At 39.4% G+C, this 17,483-nt stretch overlaps 1 protein-coding gene across 1 annotated transcript in view; it reads right to left on the bottom strand.

Annotated features, from left to right (window-relative positions):
• Positions 1–8,431: 8,431 nt before the first annotated feature.
• Positions 8,432–17,483, bottom strand: part of LOC110197544 (inter-alpha-trypsin inhibitor heavy chain H4-like) — a 42,755-nt gene continuing 33,703 nt past the window's right edge. The window contains exons 18-21 of the mRNA XM_020971553.1: positions 16,435–16,621; positions 10,348–10,499; positions 9,157–9,244; positions 8,432–8,651 (exon numbers count right to left, since the gene is read on the bottom strand). Of these exons, the coding sequence (XP_020827212.1) occupies positions 8,549–8,651; positions 9,157–9,244; positions 10,348–10,499; positions 16,435–16,621 (530 nt within the window). The 3' untranslated portion in view covers positions 8,432–8,548. The remainder of the gene's footprint in view (positions 8,652–9,156; positions 9,245–10,347; positions 10,500–16,434; positions 16,622–17,483) is intronic.

Below are 17,483 nucleotides of genomic sequence, written 5' to 3'. Positions count from 1 at the left end.
TCATAGAGAGTCGAACACAACTGAAACAAGTGAGAAAAAAACAGCAATATGTCAGATTCAGAGCTAGGTGCTGAGGGTACAAATACAAAAAGTGAGAGTCTCTGCCCACAAGGAGCTTACATTCTGTTATGGGGATACTACATGTACACAGAGAAGTAAATATAGGACATATACAAAAATAGTGGGAGTGGGTGGGTCTGGTAGGATTGACACCTGGGGGAGTCAAAAAGGGCTTCTTGAAGTGGCATTTGAATTGATTGTGAGGAATTCCAAGAGGTAGAGGTGAACAGGAAGAAAGTTCTGGTCATGGAGGATATGGCCTGTGCAAAGTCAGCCTGCACAGAAGAAGGAGATAGATATGCCAAAAGTCACAAGCTGGGCAGCTTAGTGAGTCCAAACCATGGGAAGAAGATGAAAGTATAAAAAGGCTGGAAAGATAGGTTAGGGCCAGATTGGTAAGGGCTCTAAATGACAAATCTGCATTTAATTATACACTAGGCAATAGGGAGCCATCAATGCTTTCTGTTTGTTTGTTTTTTAAGGAGAGTTGTGATGTGGTCAGCCCTGTGCTTTTGGGAAATCACTTTAGCAGCTATGTGGAGGATTGATTAGAGAGAGAAGAGTCTGGGGGAAAAGGAGGACAATTATGAAGCTACTGCTGAGAGATGACGAGGAGCTGGATTAGGCAGGTTTTAACTGTGAGGGAAGGGGCAGATGATAAGGATATGGAGGAGGTGGAGGAGGGGGAGTCAACAAGATTTGGTAACTGTTTGAATGTGGGGATAAAAAAAAGAGTGAAGATTCAAGCCTGTGTCCTTGACAAAAATAGGGAAGGTTGGAAGGCTAGTGAGTTTAGGGAGGAAGATGGTGGTTTTTCTGTTTTGGATCTGTTCATTTGGAGAGACTTAAAGGACATCAGGGTGGAGATGTAAAGCAGAGAAGTGGGGATGTGGAACCAGAGCTCATAAGAGACATTAGGATTTCATTCTATAGATTTAAGAGGCATTTGCATGGAGATGATAGATGAAGCCATGGAGTTGATGAAATCAAGAGGGAGGGAGTGGAAAGGAAGAAGAGAGGTGGTAGGACAGAGCTTTGGGGTACACCGATGAATAAGAATGGAACGTAGATGATGAATCTGCAAAGCAGATTGAGGATTAGAACATGTGTCCCATGCGACTCATAACTATGCAACTATAGGGACTGAGTCTTCCTCTTTTCTTGGAATCCTCCTATAGCTCCCTCCTGGGAACAATATCTCTGCTGAGTGGGTTGCTCAGTTGGGCTTTCAGGCTCATGCTCCTCTCCATAACATGACTCATAATTGCTAAGGGTAGTTCTCCTATGAGTCCACAATCCAGTCTCCTCTGCTATCAGGGGCACTGTTTCTCACAGCTTCTTTCTCCCTCAGACACCTGCCTTTCTGTGTCTATGTCAGTTTGGAGTGTGTCTCTTCTGCAATTGTGCCTGGAGCTCTGTCTACCGAGCTGCTGGATGGAGTGTCTCCCTCTGGGCAAGTCACTGCTAGATGCCATGGCCAGTGGGGTTGGGGGAGGAGAGGGACCTTCTCTCCCCTCTGTGCCTCTGCGGGAATTTCCTTTACAAAGTCCCCCCAAGTCCACATTCACTGCTGAGCTAGCAACTGGGCCTTTTATTGCTCCTCAGAGGAATCGCTAGTTTTCTGCTCAGCCAATCACACTGTCCTTTCTGATTTACTCAAAGGACTTATTTGTGTCTTCTGAAAGTGGAGCTGATAGGCAGTTGGATAGTAGATAAAATGCCAGCCCTGGAGTCAGGAGGATCTGAGTTTAAATTTCACTTCAGACACTTAATAGCTGTGTGAATCTGGGGCAATCGCTTAACCCTGTTTGCCTCAGTTTCCTCATCTATAAAAATGAGCTGGAAAAGGAAATGACAAACCACTTCAGTATCCTTGCCAAGAAAACCCCAAATGAGGTCACAAAGAATCAACTGAACAACAATGACAACAACAAAGAAGGTGGAGCCATTACACATTAAAACTCAATCTTGTGGCTTCATTAGTTGAGTTGTGTATGTAGAAGAGCATCCCATTTATAATCCTTTACATATAATAAAATATCTACTAAGTGGTTGAGTCTAACTCTCTTCTTGAACCCAGAACTCTTCCAGAAAGTGCAGATGCTGCTCCAAACCCAGAGGTTCTGGGAATTGTACTTTTTTTGAGCCAAGTTGCAAGCTCTGGGATTGTCAAAAGAACATCAACAACAGAGTTTCCCACTCAGCCCTCCAGAAGTGTAGCTTAGCTTATCCTGGGGCATGGAACTTGGGATCCAGAACTTGGCAACTTGGGAGGTGATGGAACTCATGAGGGTTGATACATTCCCCAGTTCCAGATGGCCTGTTGCTGGTCAGCTAATCCATCAGACTGCAGCCATTAGTCCAGGCGAGGAGTCATGCAGCCATCACACTGCCTTGGAAGTCCTCTTTCTGACCTTCACTCTCTGCCTCTGTTTCTGTACCTGCTACATGATGTCTCTTCTTTTCTTGCTTTACAACCCAAAGCCTCTGTTGTGCTCTTCTGTGGCTGGGAGGGGCAATCATCTAATCAACAAACATTTATTAAACACTTAGCAGCATACCAAGCACTGTGTTGTGTGATGGGAATACAAAGACAAAACTGAAACAGTACTTGCCCTCAAGGAGCTTATATTCTAATGGGGAAAGATGACATGTACTCATATGAAGCACAGCTGAAGGAATTTATAAAAGAGAGAGCTTCATCAGTAAAACTTGCTGCGAAGACTCTCCCCTCCCCAATTAAATTGTTTCCCTTCTAATCTTAGTGACATTGGATTTGTTTGTGCAAAGACTTTAAGTTTATGTAATCAAAATTGTCCATCCATTTTACCTCCTGCAAATCTCACTATCTCTTGTTTGATACTGAACTGTTTCCCTATCCATAGATCTGACAGGTAATATCTTCCAAGCTCCTCTAATTTATTATGTGACCTTTTATATAGGTCACGCATACCCATTTGGAGATTATCTCGGCATAAGGTGTGAGGTGTTGGTCTACAAATAATTTCAGTTAAACTGCTGTCCAGTTTTCTCAGAAGTACCTGTCAGTGAGTCCTTACCCTAGTAGCTAGAGTCTCTAGATTTATCAAACAATAAGTTACTAGGTGCTTTTACTTTTGTATGTTGGATAACTAATCTATTCCACTCAAGACCCTCTCTTTTTTAATCAGTATCAAATTATTTTAATAATTATTGCTTTGTAGTATAGGGTGAGATCTGGTCCTGCTAAGATCTCTTCCTAACCACCTTTTTTCCCCATTATTTCCCTTAAGATTCTGGGTCTTTTGTTCCTCCAGATAAATTTTGTTCTAGTTCTATAAAGTAACCTGTTGATAGTTTGGTATGGCACTAAATAAGTAAATTAATTTAGGTAGTACTAGTAGGGTGATGGGACCTGGACCCCTAAAAGGAAAAGACCATGTCTTTGAATGCAGCCCAGTCCCTGAACTTTCCCTGGCACAACCCAGGCCCTGGAATTTTCCCTGAGGCATGTGGCCCATCCCAGACCTGGGAGATACTCAATAATCCTTTTAACTGCCCTTTCACTGTGGCTCTCCAACCACTTAACTCCTTTCATTGTCTGCACCTGCACCACCCCAGGCTTACCACTCCTTAAGCCCATCTAGATCTTCTCACTATCTTTTCTTATATATAAGTATCAGTCTTATCCCTACCAAACCACAGATTCACTTAGAATTTAGTCTGCTTCTATTGGTGACACAAATAATCCTCACTACTTTGATTGAAAGAAGATTTGAGTAGTCAAATTTTTTCAAGGCAGACTTACCCTGTGCCCTTACATTTCATGGTCCCCAGTACCCCAAATCACAACAGTACTGCAATTTTTATTACATTAACTCAGACTACCCATGAGCAATTATTATTTCTCCAATTATTTATACCTCTGTTTCTGTAAACAGTGGTTTCTAGTTGTATTTATATAGTTCTTGGTTGTGTCTTGACAGACTCCTCAGGTATTATATACATTCTGTAATAATTTTAAATGAAATTTCTCTTTCTACCTCTTCTGGCTGGGTTTTATTGGCAATATGTGGGAATGCCAATGATTTATGTCAATTTATATCTGCAACTTCACTGAAGTTATTAATTGTCTCAATTACTTTCTAAGTGACTCTTTAGGATTCTCTGAGTATACAAGATCATCTGCAAAAAGTGATCTTTGACTATGCTTATTCCCTCATTTTATTTTTTTTGTCTTATTGCCATAGGATTTCTAGTACTATATTTAAAAAGTGGACAATGCACCTTGTTTCTTCATTCTTGATCTTATTAGAAAGGATTTTAATTTAGTTTATTTTAATTTATTTATTTTCATTTATCCCTACTACATTTTGGTTTTAGACATACACTATTTATCATGTGAAGGAAAAATCAGCTTAGTCCTATGTTTTCTACTGTTTTCCTATTTCAAACATTTTTTTAAATTTATGCTTAAAAAACGTAAAGACTAGATCTCATTATCTTGCCCTGAACAGAAATGTATAGGTCATTCATGAGCCTGCTCACATTCAAACTGGCACAGGAGTTTTGACCTGCTCTGTTTCTGAGCTAGACCAGTTTATTCCTCCTTAGGCAACTTGTTAGCCCATTGCTACTAATACAGTGCTCACCATATTAATACCAAACATTGTGGATGCCCAATTAGCTCAGCCCACTGAACTCCCAAGCTCTAGTGATCCATCAGCCTAAGCCTGCCTGGTATTGAGTACAGATGTACACTACCATGCCTAGCTTTTTTATTCTGTGTGTGTGTGTGTGGGGGGGTGTTTTTGTATTTAATAGAAATGGGTGTTGTATTTTGCCAAAATATTTTCTTGTATTTATTGATATAATCGTATGATTTTTGCTGGTCAATCATATTTTTCTCATATTAAGCCAATCTGGCATTCCTGGTATTCCTGGTATAATCCAACTTGGTCATAGTGTATAATCTTTGTAACATGTTGCTGTAGCCTCTTTGCTAATATTTTATTTAAAATTTGCGCATTTTGCAGTAGTTCATTAGGGATATTGCTTTGTAGTTTTCTTTCTCTGTTTTAACTTTCCATGGTTTTAGTTTCAAGATCATATTTGTAGCAAAGAAGGAATGTATAAAGATCTCCCCCCACACATTTTTTTTTGCTCTTTTTGCAAATAATTTGTATAATATTGGAATTAATTGATCTTTGAATGTTTGATAGAGTTTGCTTATAAATTCATCTGTTCCAAGAGTTTTTTCTTTGAGAATTAATTTATGGCTTATTCAGATTATTTTTGGGATAGTGAGTTGTTAAATTATCTCTTTCCTGTTCTGTTAATTTGTACATTTTATATTTTTAAAACATTTACATATTTCATATTGTCACTTTTATTGGCATAGAGTTGAGTAAAGTAGCTTCTAATAATAACCTACATTTCTTTATTTGTTGTAACTTCTCCATTGTCATTTTTATACTGGTAATTTGGTTTCTTTTTAATCAAATTAGCTGATGGCTTATGTATGTTTGTATGTTGTTTTTTAAAAATATCTCTTAATTTTATTTATTAATTCCTTGGTTGCTTTCCATTTTGTTAATATTTTCTTTGATTTTCAAGGTTTTTACTTTGGTGTTTAATTTTTTTTTTTAATGTACTAATTTCTAGTGGGGTTTTTTTAGCTGCATGCCTAACTCTTTGATCTGTTCTTTTGTTGATAAAAGCATTTATAGACATAAATTTTCTTTTCTGATTGCTCATTTATTTAATGTGTTTTTTTTTCTTGACTTGTGTTTGTATTTCAAAGTTTCTATTCAGCTCTTTTTAAAACAAAAGAAAATTTAAATCAGGAATGCTTGGAAGTCCTCTATTTCTCCTGCAGGATTATTCTCAGTTTTGTTGGAAAAGTTATTCTTGGTCGTAGGCTTATAAATTTTGCCTTTTGGAATGTCTCATTCAATCCTCATTGTTCCTTTCTGGTGGTAACTACTGAAGCTTGTGTGATGCTGACTCTGGTTCCTTGGTACTTAAATTTTTTTCTTGCCAGCTGCTTGCAGTACTTTTTCTTTGGCCTGGAAGCTCTGAATTTTGGCTATTAAATTTCTAAGAGCTTTTTTTTGGTAAGTATTCAGTGTTTTTCTATTTTTTATTTTCTACTTTTTCCTCTTGTTCTAACATGTGTAGGCACTTTTCTTTCATGATTTCTTGAAATATGATATCCAGACTCTCTCTTTTTTTTTTTTTTAGCCAGGAGGGGGAGGATTAGTTCATGGCTTTCCGGTAGTCCTCTCAATCTATTTTCCAGGGCATGAGATTTACATTACATTTTCTTCTATGTTAAAAGTTTTGATTTTGTTTCAATATTTCTTATTGTCTTCTGGAGTTAGATTCTGTTTGGATCATTTTAATTTTCAAGTAGTTTGTTACTCAGCTTAGAATTTGTACTTCTTTTTATTTACTTATTTGTTTGTTTATTTAAGGATTTGTACTTCATTACTAAGCTGTTAATTCTCCCTCCAAGTCTCCCTTCCATAACTCTCATTTCTTTTCCAATTCTTTCCTCTATTACTTTCATTTAATTTGTAACATAATTTTATCTCTTTTTTAAAAAACTTTTACATCATTTCTTCTAGGAATTCTAAAATATCTTGTAGGCAAATTGTTTTTGTCTTTGAGGCTTTGCTTGCAAGTGTTTTAGAGCTATTCTTCTGGGTTTGTGTCTTGGGAATTCCTGGAGTCATTATAGCTAGGAATATTTTTTTTGTTTACCTTTTTGTTGTTTACTTATTCTTCCAGCCTTCCTTGATTAGGACTTTGTGTTAGGGCTAGGTTCTGAATATTTCTATTGTGGCCTTGGATAAATCTGGCCATTTTTATCTATTGTCCTGCTTCTGAGGTCAGAATGACAGCATTGCCAGCCTGTCCTTCATCAGGGTCTGGCTCTAAGGTTTCCTCTCTCAAATTATGACAGAGCTAAGGTCACTGAACCTGGTGGCTGAATCTAGAGTCTTACGTACTCATAACTACAATAATAACAAAAATGACAACAACAATACCTACCATTTATATAGTGTCTAGTATGTGGCAGGTACTGTGCTAAGTGCTTTACGAATATCCAGGGACTGGATCAGAGTAGCCATGATGAGGCCCTGATCTTCACCCAGAGGCCAAGTCTCAGATTTGCTCTTCCAGATGTGAGACAGTGCTGAGGCACTGCTTCTTGACCAGGAGTTGAGTCTCAGAATACCCTTTAGGGGACTGGGATTGGGGAGCCCTGAGGCCCTGCTTTTCACTTGGGGATTAAATCTTGGATGATTCCTCCTGGGATTGGAGTGATAGATCTGTGGTTCCCAGGGGATTGAATTGTGTGGTGATTAATTAGGGACTAACTTGTATAGAGGTCAGGATCTGGGCTGTGTGGCTTCCTCTCACTTTGCCATCTTGGCACCTCCTATACTCAGTCTTTATAAACTTTAAAACAACATATAAATATTGAATGCAAACCTAATATGAGCAGACAGTATAGTATGGCAGGCAGTAGTGCTTTCCTCTCTCTCTACTCCCCAAAAACCCTACTTTGATTTTAGGTTGGAGGAAGATATAGTCTTACCATATACTGGCCCAGTCAGACTCTATTTGGAGTATTATGCTCAGTTCTGGGCATGACATTTTGGAATGACATTGACAAGATGGAGTTTATCCAGAGGAAGGCTACCACAGTTGTGAGAAGGTCATGTGATAATAGGATGAATGGAAAGTGCTGGGACTGTTTAGCCTGAAGAAGAAAGGACTTGTGGGGAAGGCAATATATCCATCCTCAAATATAGAGTATCCCAAAAACTTTAGTGTCATTTTAAGCAATTAAAGCTTAAGCTTTAAGTTTTAAGCCATTCAAGTTTAAAACATCCTGTATTTGAAGGGCCATCATATGGAAGAGGGAGTAAGTTCATTTTACTTATTCCCAGAAAGAAGAAGGAACCATTTGTTGCTGAGAAGTAAATTTTAACTCAATACAAGGAGAAAGTTCTTAATAACTAGGTCTGCCTATAAATGGAATGAAATCCCTTTGTAGATAGTGAGCTCCTTGCCATTAGAAGTCTTCAAACCAATGATTGATGACCACTTGTCAAGGGGGAGAGATTTCCTGCTCAAGGGCAGGTTACTTTGGATGTCCTCTGAAGTTCCCTTCAGCTCTGAGATTCTGTGATTTTGAAGGTTCTATGATTCTGATATTCTGTGAACCTGGGATTATTAATACAAATTAGCTTGGGATAAATCCCTAAGGCAGGTGTCCCTCTTCCCTCCAGGACCAACTCCATACTTCATTATGGGATTCCTTCACCAAGGACACACTCACCCCTTTTTACCAGAAAACAAGAGGCATCACACACAACAATGCTAACCCACGGCCTTGGCTTTATAGCATCTCCCAAGCTGGCTCCAAGTAGCAGCTCCTGGCTGATCTGGGCCAGGTATGTGAAACAGAGTGGGGGAAATATATGTTATTTATTGTCTATGAAGTTTTTCTGTCTTGTAAGGATTGTTCCAGGGACCAGCACAGCAATGTTGGCATTGGGGTGCTTCTTTCTCCATTTTGGAAATCCAACGTGGACTTTCTGTGATATACACAAATATGCACATTAACAGAGTTTGTTAGAAAACTCTCAATCAACTTTCTGATAGTTTTATTTTCTAATGATCTGTGTTTTTTTAATTTTTCTTCAATTATCTATAATTTTAAATGATTCAAATTAATTGTGGTGTTTTGTGTGCTCCATTTATCTGTGGATTTTAGATCATTTGTAGATCTTAGATATAGGTTTATATTATCTGTAGATTTAGATCACTTGTGTATTTGGACGGCTCATAGCTTTGGATTATCTATGGGGTTGGGTTATCTGCAGATTTGGATTATCTGTGGGTCTGTCTCAATGAGTCTTTTCTTGGCTCTGATTACTAGGAACTAATTATACCACTTCAAAGGCTGCCACCATGGCTCTGGGTACCAGTTCTATGCTTAGGCCTAAAATGCCCAAATGTAGCATTCTAGACAGCAAGGGAAGGAACAATCAATAGATGGAATAAAATCAGGGTATCTTCACTGGGCTAGCCAATGGTTACCTGGTGATTGTATATGTCTTTCCCATTGTTGTCAGTGCCATCTTGTCATCTTCCAAGTAATGGCAGTGCAAGTGATGGTAAAACTGACCTGGGGAAAGCAGTCAGAGAATGTATCAGATGAAGAGATAATGAAACGCAGGGGAAGACAGAGAAAGAGATAGAAAGCAAAATGGAAACTGAGATCCAGACGTGGAAAAAGAGAGAGAGAATGAATAATAGAAACAGAGTCACAAGAACATGGGGAAATTAATTAAATTAATATCAAATTAATTAATCAAAAATTAAATAATAGAAACAGGTACAAGAACACAGAGAAAAATGGAGAGGTAGAGACACAGAAACAGAGGCAGAAAGACTAAGAAATAGGTAGGAAAAATAGAAACAGAGAAAGACAAAGAGAAAGAAGGAAACAGAAAAGAAGGAGAGACAAAGAGGGAGGTGGAAGAAGAGACAGGAAGAAACAGAGAGGAAGGAACCAAAAGACAGACAAAGAGGGAGAAAAATAATTCAATCTTTAATGCCAAGAATGAAGCGGCTCAAGCAGCAAGCTCAAGTAACAGCTTATAAAGGCAAATAGAAAGTGGAAGGTGATCAAAAGTGGAGGGGGAAGGAAGGAAGATGAGGAGGATCACAGAAGGAATGGGCAGGAAAAGGCAATTTTTAGAGGAGATGATCAGGAGATGGACATAGGAGTAGGAAAAGGTATGTATATGTGTATGAGAGGTGGGAAAGTTGGTCAAAGAAATAGTCAGGGAGACATGAGGGGATATGAACAGTGTACAAGCTATACTGAAAAGCCCACCATCTTAGTAGGGAATCTGAGGAGATGGGGGGATGAGGGCATTCACAATGGCAGAAGCCTGTCAGCATGGGCACAGTTAGAGAATGAAGGGTAGACAGAGGGATAGAGATGATCAGGGTCAGGGAATGAAAATAATAAAGGATTACAAAGGGAGAAATGGAAGGAAAGGTAGCAGGCTGAATAGAGGGTGATGGTTGATAGGGTAGGAATGCCCTGAGGGGTGGAGAGTGTTCAGAAGAGGAGATGTTCATAGAGGGGGACATTCAGAATGTCAGAATTTGAGAAGGGTCACAAAAGAGCATAGTCAGAAGGTGATGAGAAAAAGGAGCTGATCAGAGACATAGTTGGTCAAGGACCCATAGGGATCTGTGGATAGGGTCCAGTCATACCAAGGATCCCACTGACTTTCTCAGAAAAGTGAACTGGATTCTGCAGAAAGAGATGGAGTCCAGGGATGAGATGACTCAAGGACACCAGACCGATGGTGACTTTTTTGGGGGCAATGAGCCGCAAGGCACGATTTTCCATGATTATCTTCAGCCTGTGGAAAACCAAGCCACGAGTAGGGTAGATGGAGGACCATCTAAGTCATTCAAAATTTAGAGAATAGTAGTCAGAATGGGGTTTCCTGCCTCTCTAGTGTAAGACAAGCAGACTTTGTGTGAAAACAAACCTCACAAAAGACTCTAATATCCAGTATCCAAGAATTCCCACAAGGGCCTCCAGATCTTGTTCATGGGGACCTAGATGATCTTGCTAGGCTAAAATTGCTACCTATTCACTATAATCTTCTAATCTTTGCTCCAAACCCAGCCACCAATAACCTCAGGCTTCACTACTACTACTTTTTTATTTTTTATTAATTTATTTTTAATTTTCAACAATCACTTCCATATGCTCTTAAGTTTTAAATTTTTCTCCCTTTCCCTCCTCTGCCTCCCCCTCCCTCCCCAAGATGGTGTGCAATCTGATATAGGCTCTACATATACATTTCTATTAAACATATTTTCACATTGGTCATGTTGTAAGGAAGAATTAGAACCAATAGGAGGAACCACAAGAAAGAGGAAACAAAACAAAACAGAAGAAAAAAAAGAGTAAATAGTATGCTTCAATCTACATTCAAACTCCATAGTTCTTTCTCTGAACATGGATAGCATTTTCAATCATGTGACTTTTGGAGATGTCTTAGATCCTTGTATTGCTGAGAATGGCTAAGTCTATCAAAGTTAGTCATTGCACAACATGGCTGTTACTGTGTACAACGTTCTCCTGGTTCTGCTCACTTCACTCAGTATCAGTCTATACAAGTCTTTCTAAGTTTTTCTGAAGTCCACCTGCTCATCATTTCTTATAGCACAATAGTATTCCATTACATTCATATACCACAACTTGTTCAGCCATTCGCCAATTGATGGGCCTCCCCTCAATTTCCAATTCTTTGCCACCACAGAAAGAACTGCTATAAATATTTTTTTACACGTGGGTCCTTTTCCCATTTTGTTGATCTCTTTGAGATACAGCCTTAGAAGTGCTATCTCTGGGTCAAAAGGTATGTACATTTTCATAGCTTTTTGGGCATAGTTCCAAATTGCTCTTCAAAATAGTTGGATCATTTCACAACTGCACCAACAATGTGTTAGTGTTTCAATTTTCCCACATCTTCTCCAGCGTTTACCATTTTGCTGTTGTGTCATGTTGACCAATCTGATAGGTGTGATGTAGTACCTCAGAGTTGTTTTGATTTGCATTTCTCTAATCAATAATGATTTAGAGCATTTTTATATGACTATAGATGGCTTTAATTTCTTCATCTGAAAACTGCCTGTTTGTATCCTTTGACCATTTATCAATTGAGGAATGACTTGTATTCTTATAAATTTGACTTAGTTCTCTATGTATTTTAGAAATGAGGCCCTTATCAGAGATACCGGTTGTAAAAATTCTTTCCTAGTTTTCTGCTTGCCTCCTATTCTTGGTTGCATTGGCTTTGTTTGCTTCACTACTACTACTACTACTACTATGACGACGACGACGGTGTACTTGTAGGTCTTCCCCCACCCACCCCCAATCCTGATTCATTCTGAGTTTGGGAAGTATATGTATAGAAACAGATAACTAGACTTGGAGTCAGGAGATCTGAGTTTGAATTTTGGTTGACATGCATGAATTGTGTTACTTTGAGCAAGTTACAACCTCTCAGCATCAGTTTCCTCATCTACAAAATGGGGATGATCATAGCTCATGTTGTAATGAAAACCCTTGCTGAACTTTAAGAGCTCTGTAATAGGAAATACAAGAAGCCTTAGTACTAAAGAGTTACTTAAGCAGAAAAATAACTGACCAGACAAACTCTTAAATTCTAAACTGCCACAAAACCCATCACTTGCTCTCCCAGTGCTATTTGACATGAGTCATGATTTAATCAGGACTTAGAGTTCCATTATCCATCCATTCCCTCCTCCACCACTGGGTTCGAGTCCCCAGATCTGCTTCTAACTTGTTATGTGACCTTGGGTAAGTTCTCTCACTTTTTCTGAGTGATGCCTTCTTTTTTTCTTCTTTTTTTTCCTATTTTTTTTAATATAAATTTGTTTTTAGTTTTCAACATTCACTTCCACAAGTTTTTGAGTTCCAAATTTTCACCCCATCTCCCCTTCCCCCCACCCCAAGATGGCATACATTCTGAATATCCCTTCCCCTAGTCTGTCCTCTCTTCTATCTCTCTCCCCTTCTCTTATCCCCATTCCCCTTCTATTTTCCTGTAGGGCAGGATAGACTTCTGTACCCCATTTCCTGTATTTCTTATTTCCCAGTAGCATGTGAAAACATTTTTTTAAACATATGTTTTTAAAACTTTAGGTTTCAAATTTTCTCTCTTCCTCCCTCCACACCCAGCCTCATTGAAAAGGCAAGTAACTCAATATAGGTTGTATATGTGCAGTTATACAAAACACGTCCTTGGTAGACATGTTGTGAAAAAGTAACTATATTTCCCTTAACCCTATCCTGCCCTCCCATTTATTCTATTCTTTCTTTTGACTCTGTCCCTCCTCAGAATTATTTCCTTCTGATTACCCCCTTTCCCAATCTGCTCTCCTCTCTATCATCCCCCTGTTCTCTTGTCCCCTTCTCCCCCTGTTTTCCTGTAGGGTAAGACAGATTTCCATACCCAATTGAATGTGTATGTTATTCCCTCCTTAAGCCCAATCCTATGAGAATAAGATTCACTCATTCCCTCTCACCTTCCTCCGATTCCCCTTCCACTGTAAGAGACTTTTCTTTTCTGTTTTTTTTGTGAGATAATTTACCCCATTCTACCTCTCCCTTTCTTCTTCTCCTAGTATAATCCTCTCTCATCCCTTAATTTTATTCTCCAGATATGACCCCTTAATCTTCAGCTCACCCTGCGCCCTCTATCTATCTACATATACATACATATAATTTTTTTTCCTCCAACTACCCTAATACTGACAAAGGTCTCATGAGTTATAAATATCATCTTTCCATGCAGGAATGTAAACAGTTCAATCTTAGTAAGTTTCTTATGATTTCTTTTTCCTGTTTACCTCTTCATGTTCCACTTGAGTCCTGTATTTGAAAGTCAAATTTTCTATTCAGCTCTGGTCTTTTCATCAAGAATGCTTGAAAGTCCTCTATTTCACTGAATGACCATTTTCTCCCCTGAAGGATTATACTCAGTTTTGCTGGGTAGGTGATTCTTGGTTGTAATCCTATCTCCTTTGCCCTCCGGAATATTATATTCCATGCCCTGTGGTCCTTTAATGCAGAAGCTGCTAAATCTCGTTTCATCCTGGTTGTGTTTCCACAGTACTTGAACTGTTTCCTTCTGGCAGCTTGTCATATTTTCTCCTTGATCTGGGAACTCTGGAATTTGACTATAATATTCCTAGGAGTTTTCCTTTGGGGAATCTCTTTCAGGAGGAGATTTTTTCTATTTTGCCCTTTGGTTCTACTATATCAGCGCAGTTTTCCTTGATAATTTCTTGAAAGATGATGTCTAGGCTCTTTATTTGATCATGGCTTTCAGATAGTCCAATAATTTTTAAATTCTCTCTCCTGGATCTATTTTCCAGGTCAGTTGTTTTTCCAATGAGATATTTCACATTGTTTTCTAATTTTTCATTCTTTTGGATTTGTTTCTACTGTGTCTTGATTTCTCACAAAGTCACTATCTTCCAATTGCTCTATTCTAATTTTTAAGGAAGTATTTTCTTCAGTAAGCTTTTGGACTTCCTTTTCCATTTGGCCAATTTTGCTTTTTAGGGCATTCTTCTCCTCATTGGCTTTTTGGACCTCTTTTGCCATTTGGGTTAGGCTATTTTTTAAGGTGTTATTTTCTTCAGCATTTTTTTGGGTCTCCTTTAGCAAGCTGTTGACTTGTTTTTTGTAATTTTCTTGCATCCCTCTCAGTTTTTCCTCTGCTTCCCTTACTTGCTTCTCAAGATCCCTTTTGAGCTCTTCCAAGGCCTGGGACTGATTCATATTTTTCTTGGAGGCTTTGGATGTAGGAGCTTTGACTTTGTTGTCTTCTTCTGGTTGTATATTTTGATCTTCTTTTTCACCAAAGTAAGATAATATAGTCTGACTCTTTTTGCGCTGCTTGCTCATGATCCCGGCCAATTACTTGAGTTTTAAACTCTTTGTTAAGGTACGAATCTGTTTTCAATGTGGAGAATGTACTGTCCCAAGCTTCGGGGGGTTTGTATAGCTGTTTTCAGAGATACTTGTAGGGACCTGTAAATTTTCAGTTCTTCCAAGGTGGTATGATAAGGGGCGAGGTGTTTACTCCTTTCCTGGCCTGTGACCACAGGTATTCCTTTCTGTCCTGTAAATGTGAGGAGGGGTTTCTCTCCACAATCACTATAAGCTCCACTGTGCCAGTGCTCCTCCTCACCCCAGCACTGCCGGCCAGAACTGTGACCCAGATCCACACACGGGCAAAGCAAGAGATTCCTGCCTCAGCACTGGCAAAGAGATTCCTGCAATCCCTCTCTGATCAGCCACTGGATTCCCCCTCAGTCTGTGGGTCAGAAGCTCGGGAAGCAGATGCCCCCCCACCCCGGGCCAGGCTCTTGGGGAATGGAGCTGAGACCCCGCCTTCCTTTCTCAGCACTGGCAGAAACAGACTTTTCCCACTTACCTTCTTCTTGGGCATTGGTGGATTGAGGAGTCTGGAAACTGCCACAGCTGCCCGCGATTCAGTCCTCTGAGGCCTGCTCCTACACAGGGCTGTGCTGCGCTCCCAGCCGGTGTGATACACCTTTCTATCAATCATCCATGTTGTCTTGGGCTGGAAATTTGTTTCACTCTGTCTTTTTGTGGGTTCTGCTGCTTCAGAATTTGTTTAGAGCCATTTTTTATGAGTATTTGGAGGGGTTTGGAGGAGAGCTCAAGCAAGTCACTGCTTTCACTCTGCCATCTTGGCTCCACCCCTTTCTTCTTCTTTTAAAAAAGGGGGTTAAAACCGTTCTGGAGAGCATTCTGAAACTATGCCTACAGGGCTGTAAAACTCTGTATACTCTTTCATCCAGCAATAGCATTTCCAGGGCTATATTCCAAAGAGATTTTACAAAAGGGAAAAGGACCACAGGTACAAAAATATTTATAGCACCCCTTTTTGTGGTGGCAAAGAATTGGAAATTGAACAGATGCCCATCAATTAGGGAGTGGTTGAACAAGTTGTGGTATGTGAATGTAATGGAAAGTGTTCTTTTGGAAATTATTGTTCCATAAGAAATGGTGAGCAGGCGGATTTCAGAAAAACCTGGAAAGACTTAAATGAACTGATGCTGAATGGAATGAGCAGAAGAAAGAGAACATTGTACACAGCAACATTATGTAATGGCCAACTTTGATAGACTTAGCTCTTCTCAACAATAAGTTATCTAAAACAATTCCAAAAGACTCATGATGGAAAATGCTGTCCACATCCAAAGAAAGAACTATGGAGTCTGAATGCGGATTGAAGCACACCATTTTCTCTCTTTTTGTTGTTTTTTTCTTTCTCGTGATTTTTCCCTTTTGTTCTGATTTTTCTTTCACAATATGACTAATGTGGAAATGTGTCTCATATGATTGTATATATATGTAGCCTAGATCAGATTGCATTCAGTCTTGGGGAGGGGGGAAGGAGAAAAAAAAATTGGAACTCAACATCTTATGAAAGTGAATATTGAAAACTATCTTTACGTGTAATTGGAAAAACAAAATACTATTAAGTAGGAAAAAAACACAAGCAAAAAAGGGGGGTTAAATTGGATGAGCTCTAAAATCCCATCCAGCTCTAAATCTATAATCTTGTGGTCCATTCTTCACCAACACTCAAGCAATGGAGGCTAACCAGCTTCTTCTCTATAGCAAAAGGTATCAGTTGAGATGGGAGCAGGGAGGGAGGAGAACCCCAATCAAGGGCTCCAATGCAGAGCACTAGGCTAGTGGCCAACCAGGCTTACCCAGAAAACTCCAAGGAGAATATCTTCTGCCACTGATAAGAGGAGCTTTTTTCATTTTGACCACGGCCACGAATCACTATGATGCTATCCTGGTTCACATACACCTGTATTTCGGGAGTCTTGTAGCTCACCTGGAGCCAGGAAAATGTATCTAGAAAGTCCTTATAATGGCCAGTCACCTCAATGCCTAAAAACCCATGAGATTGGAGAGGTTAACAGCAGGACCAAGGACAGCAACACGTCACCTCCTTTGGGAAGTCCAGTCTTTTCAACTAGCCTCCTTCCAGCACGACTTTCTTAATGAATTCATTCAACCTGGTTCAGACCCTGATCACCCCTGCTTGGACTTCGCAACAGTCTGATTGGTCCTTTTGGCTTAAGTCTTTCCCCTTTACAATCCAACTTTCATACATCTATGTGGAGCAATGGATAGAGCACAGAACACAGAACCCAGAAGACCTGAGTTCAAATTCTGCCTAAGACACTGACTAGTATGTGACCTTGGACAAGTCACTTAACCAGCCTGTGACTCAATTTCCTCATCTATAAAATGGAGCTAATAATAGTACCCACTTGACATTGTCAGGATCAATTGAGTTAAGTAAGTAAAGAACTTTGCACACCAAAAAGCACTATAGAAATGCTATTATTATAATTATTGTTATTATATTACATATAATACTACATATTGTATAGCTAACAAACTAATTTTCCTAAAGTACAAATCTGTCACTGCTCTATGAAATAAACGTCAGTGGCTTCCTATTGCCTCTGGGACCAAATATAGACTTCTCCATTTGGCATTCAAAACCCTTCACAACATGACCCTATTTTTCTTTTCAACCTTATTTGTACATTATTCTCCTTCCTCCCCACTGTGGTCCAGCTAAAGTGGCCTTTTTTGCTGTTACATACTCAGCACGATGTATCCTGTCTTCTTGCATTTCCATTGGCTACCTCCCACACCTGGAATGCCTTCCTTCCTCACCTCTGCCTCTCAGAATCCCCAGTTTCTTTCAAGATTCCTGGATTGCCCAGGAATCGTGTGT

The sequence above is a fragment of the Phascolarctos cinereus genome, unplaced genomic scaffold (genome assembly GCF_003287225.1).
Source record: "Phascolarctos cinereus isolate Bilbo 61053 unplaced genomic scaffold, phaCin_HiC Scaffold_4;HRSCAF=312, whole genome shotgun sequence".
Lineage (NCBI taxonomy): Eukaryota > Metazoa > Chordata > Mammalia > Diprotodontia > Phascolarctidae > Phascolarctos > Phascolarctos cinereus.
This window is presented reverse-complemented; position numbering and strand designations above follow the sequence as displayed.